This window comes from Mastomys coucha, unplaced genomic scaffold (genome assembly GCF_008632895.1).
Source record: "Mastomys coucha isolate ucsf_1 unplaced genomic scaffold, UCSF_Mcou_1 pScaffold22, whole genome shotgun sequence".
NCBI classification, from domain to species: domain Eukaryota; kingdom Metazoa; phylum Chordata; class Mammalia; order Rodentia; family Muridae; genus Mastomys; species Mastomys coucha.
The window spans coordinates 133234637-133238919 of NW_022196905.1; the positions used below are offsets into that span (position 1 = coordinate 133234637).

At 51.5% G+C, this 4283-nt stretch overlaps 1 protein-coding gene across 2 annotated transcripts in view; it reads right to left on the reverse strand.

Annotated features, from left to right (window-relative positions):
• Pdgfa (platelet derived growth factor subunit A) overlaps positions 1-4283 on the reverse strand; it is a 20390-nt gene that overhangs the window by 11703 nt on the left and 4404 nt on the right. For both annotated transcript variants that reach the window (XM_031338458.1, XM_031338459.1), the window contains one exon: positions 959-1063. In XM_031338458.1, the coding sequence (XP_031194318.1) occupies positions 959-1063 (105 nt within the window). The remainder of the gene's footprint in view (positions 1-958; positions 1064-4283) is intronic.

Consider the following 4283-nt stretch of genomic DNA (forward strand, 5'->3'; position numbering starts at 1 on the left):
GGGGGGCAGCATTGTCCTTCTGGATGTGAGTCCCTCCAACACAGAGGCCCCAAACACTGGGCCAGGCACACTGCTCTGGGCTCCGGGGCTTGACCACTCTATGTTTCTCATGACAGCCCTTGTAGAGAGTGGGTCTAAGGGTCTAAGTGGGTCCCATGTAAGTACTTTAGATGGCAGTCAGGACCCCTCGGCTCAGTTGGGAGTAGAGATAGTTGAGGTCTGGCTGGAAGCTACCATCTAGTCTTACCTCAGGAACGTTCCCTGCCAGTAACTAGGAATGGGTAAAATCTACCTTTTTCCTGGTAACTACATCTCAGAGAGAGAGGTCTACTAGCGCAGGATCACACAGCAGCCAGTACCTGAACAGTACAGAGACAGCCCCCTTAGCTGAGCAGGGACTGGGTGGATCACACCTGAAATTCCACCCTATGAAGAGAAGACATAGGTCTTGGGAGAACATAACATTTTTTTTTCTCAGAGTCGGGGTCAGGTGGAACCTTGGAGCCCAAGGTGAATGCGGCAGGGTCTCTGGAGGACGTGTCCTCCAGCTGTGGGCCCCAGCACACTCCAGGCTGCACCCAGCTTCTGCAGCTGAAGCCCAGAAGCATGCTGGAGCTCCCCTCAGGGACTGAAAAGGCAGCATGGCCACGTTTTCCAACGAAGCCTCCTCGCAGACAGGCCCTGACAAGACTGGGCACTTAAGGAATTTATAATGTTCCCCTCCTGGAAACTCTTGGCCCAAGCACAAGACTGCAGAAGGGCAGGCGGGAGACATTCTAAAGAAGAGAAAGAGGGCTGCCTCCCTGGGGAGGGCAGGAGGCCAGAGAAGCCTTTGTTTGGTGGAGGAGAGATACATGGCTGTGCCCAGAGGCCTCTGAGTTAGCAGGGAGCACTCACGGCTCACGGCTCCGGCAAGAACCTGCCCCCTTCCAGCTGCCCCATAGCCTTCCGTGCTCACCAATACTTCTCTTCCTGCGAATGGGCACAGGCCGCTTCTCGGGCACATGCTTAACGACGTGGGACCCATGGGCTCTCAGGCTTGTCTCCAAGGCATCCTCAGGCCCTAAAAGTAGAAAGAAAAATATGGTAAAGAGTCCACATGTATGTATCACACCCCTGGGACCTAAACAGCTGGGGCTTCTACAGCAGATTTCAGAGCAGGAGGGCAGTGGCCCAGTCGACAACCCCAGACCCTCTGCTCGCATACATGGTTTACAGATGTGCCTCCAACCAACTCCCTATTATCTTGTTGGTGTGAATGTCCCCAAGGTACAGCTCTCCTGTGAAATTCTGAGGTTCTTTCAGGAAGGCATTCAGGTACTCTCCCTTATGACTCTGAAGGGAACCCTTTGGAGAAGAACTGCACTGGGTCAGGAAAGTCCCAAGGCCACCAAGCTGGGCCCAGTTCTGAAGCAGTACCCCTATCGCAGCCGAAGCAAAAAAATAAAAAAATAAAAAAAGAAAGGAAAAAAAATGGGAAGGGCGGCTGCCTCTCCTGCTGTTGTGTGTACAGCGCCTCCCTCTTGTAAAGCAGGCTTTGATGAAATGCCCTAACCTCTGAGGGGCATCGGAAGCAACGCCAGACTGGGCTACAAGCCAACCTCCACTGTTCCTGAAATAAGCCTGCTCGGAGGGCCAGAGGCCATGAGAAACAGCAAAAGGGGTGCGGCTGGTAGCTGAGAGAGAGGAGTGAGGCTTGAGTCCTGAGGGCCGGTGAATAAGACAAGGCAGACAGAAGACAGGGAGAAAAGCAGCAGCACCTGAATGAGTGTTCACACCTTGAGGGCCACCAGGCGCTCAGCAGAGGTTCAGCCACCCGCTGAAGACAGAGCTGAGGTCAGCCTGGAGAACCTAGTCCCTGAAATACACAGGCCCATAACAGAGGAAGAGGCTGCTACACTGCCCCCAAGTTCCACAATTCCTGGGGACAAGAGGACACAGAGCCCCACCACTGCTGTGCGGACGGTATCAGCCCCAAATATAATTAATCTACACCTGGCTTTCACAGCCTATACCATGCAGAACTCCAAGCAAAGTGCCCCCTCCTTCCCACTCCACTTTCTCCCCAGAGACACTCTCCCCTACACAACACTTAGTGACATCCTGCCCGAATGGACAGGCCTCCTAGCAGGTACCTACAAGGTACCACACCACCCACCAAACAACGGGAGACATGCCAGCCTCCTCCACCCTGAGACGTCTCCTACCTACACATTTAAGATAAAAAGCAAAGACTCGCCTAAGGTGTGAATGTCAACGATGAATCTGAGCCCAAAAAACTATTTAAAATGACTCAATGTTCCAATGGCACCGATTTTATTTTAAGACCCAAAATAAGATCAGAACTGCTCATGCAGTAAAAATTTCCCATCAACCAACTATTACAAAGAAGCATCTCTTCACAAAAAAAGTGACATGGTGAGTCACAACCTAGTGATGACCCTCCTGCTGTGACCAATCCAACAAGAAATGAATGGGCCATCCACTCACAGGGCCTGCAAGAGTGGACGGCCGATACCAACTGTGGTCCTCTGATGCCTCACTTGCCTCAACATGCACAGAGTAGGTGTCACTGACTTTGCAGAGGCCAGGGCACTAGAGTTCAAGGTCATCCTCAGAAACAAAGTAAGTTCGAAGTCAGCCTGGGACCCACAAGATCCAGTCTCAAAAAATTCAAAAACAAAACAAAAACTCAGAAATAAAAACCAAAAGAAAGCTGGGACTCTCCAAGGCCCAGTGCTCAATAGGTCCAATTCCCCAATCCAATATCTCCTGACTGAACTTAATGCAGATAAACTCAGCCATAGAGAATGGCCACAGAGCTCCTACTCAGATAAGCCCCCTTTCTGCCCCCCAGATCAAGATAGGTGGTCATGAGCCAGACGAGGTAGCTTAACAGAAGGATCTCAAGTTCAAGGCCACTCTTCTCAAGAAACAAAAACAGGCTGGTGACGTAGTCACACAAGACCCTGGGCCCCAGCCCCAGCACTGCATTACATAAGTATGGTGATGAGTGTTTGTAAACCTATTCCTATGGAAGTAGGGACAAGAAGATTCCTTGGCAACGTAAGGGAGCTTAAGGGCAGCCTGGGCTACTTGAGACCACAGCTTTAAAATAAAAAAAATAATTAAGTAAATAAACTGTTGATCCACCACCGTGGCACCTTTGATGTGCAGCAGATGCACTCTTTGGGAGTCTAAGGATGTTATCATGTGTGACACAGCTGAGTCCAGCATGCATTAGTGGCTAAGCCCCTCTCAGGTCAAAGTCACTTCCCTTTATCCTATGCAGATGTGTGAGTGACAATGTCTGATGACTAGAGGAAGGACAGACAGAGTCCACTAGCCCTGTCCCGGCTACAATATTGTGAGTAGCCTGGGATGGGATGTTTATGTATCAGTTACTCAATGACCCATGGGCGCCTGGCCAGCAGCTCTAGAGAACAAAGCTCCCGTTACACCACACACACACACACACACACACACACACACACACACACACACACACTCACACACACACACAGTCGACCTGAACTTCTGAGCTGTTCCCAGCAAGGCGGCATGCCAGTAATGGATCTCTAGACCCAAAAGCCACACTGGAAAGACCACTTAGAGCTCCTTGACTCTGCCATGGAATGCTCTGGGCTCAGGGACATTCTTGGCAATGTACTGGAATCCTGCCACCTCTGGAGCTGAGCCACACAGCCAAGGAGCTGCAAGGTTGGGAGGAGATGCCTTCAGGGTTTCCCCATCTGGAAAATGGGGATGCTGCCAGCTTACTAGACAAGCCATGCGCCAATCACAAAGCTCCACCCACTCAGATGAGGAGTTGGCGGGGGAAGCCTGGGACACCCCTAAGCCCTTCTCTGCTCCCTGCAACCTAGATATAGCGACAGCAAGAATTCACCTGGAGAGGCCATCCTTGGGGATGTCCCTGTGAGGACCCCTTCTGGCTGACTCTAAAACTGACTACCACAGCCCTCGGCAGCTGCCTCTGGTAGCCAGAGCCACAGGGCTCCTCACTTCAACAGACAGAATGTGAATGAGAGCCAACCAGCCAAGACTGGTTTCCAGGTAGTTTCCCCACCACAGCAGGGAAATAGCCCAGCAAGGAAGACTCCACCAGGGTTCGTGTCACAATGGGTCCTCCAGCCCTGTCTTCAAGACTAGGAAGCTAGGAGGACAGCAAAAGTCCACACCCAGACTTCCAGAAGTTTCCAAGAGAGACCCCCAAATGTCTGACAGGTAGAATGAGAATGAGGGTGAGGATGTTCTAAAGACAC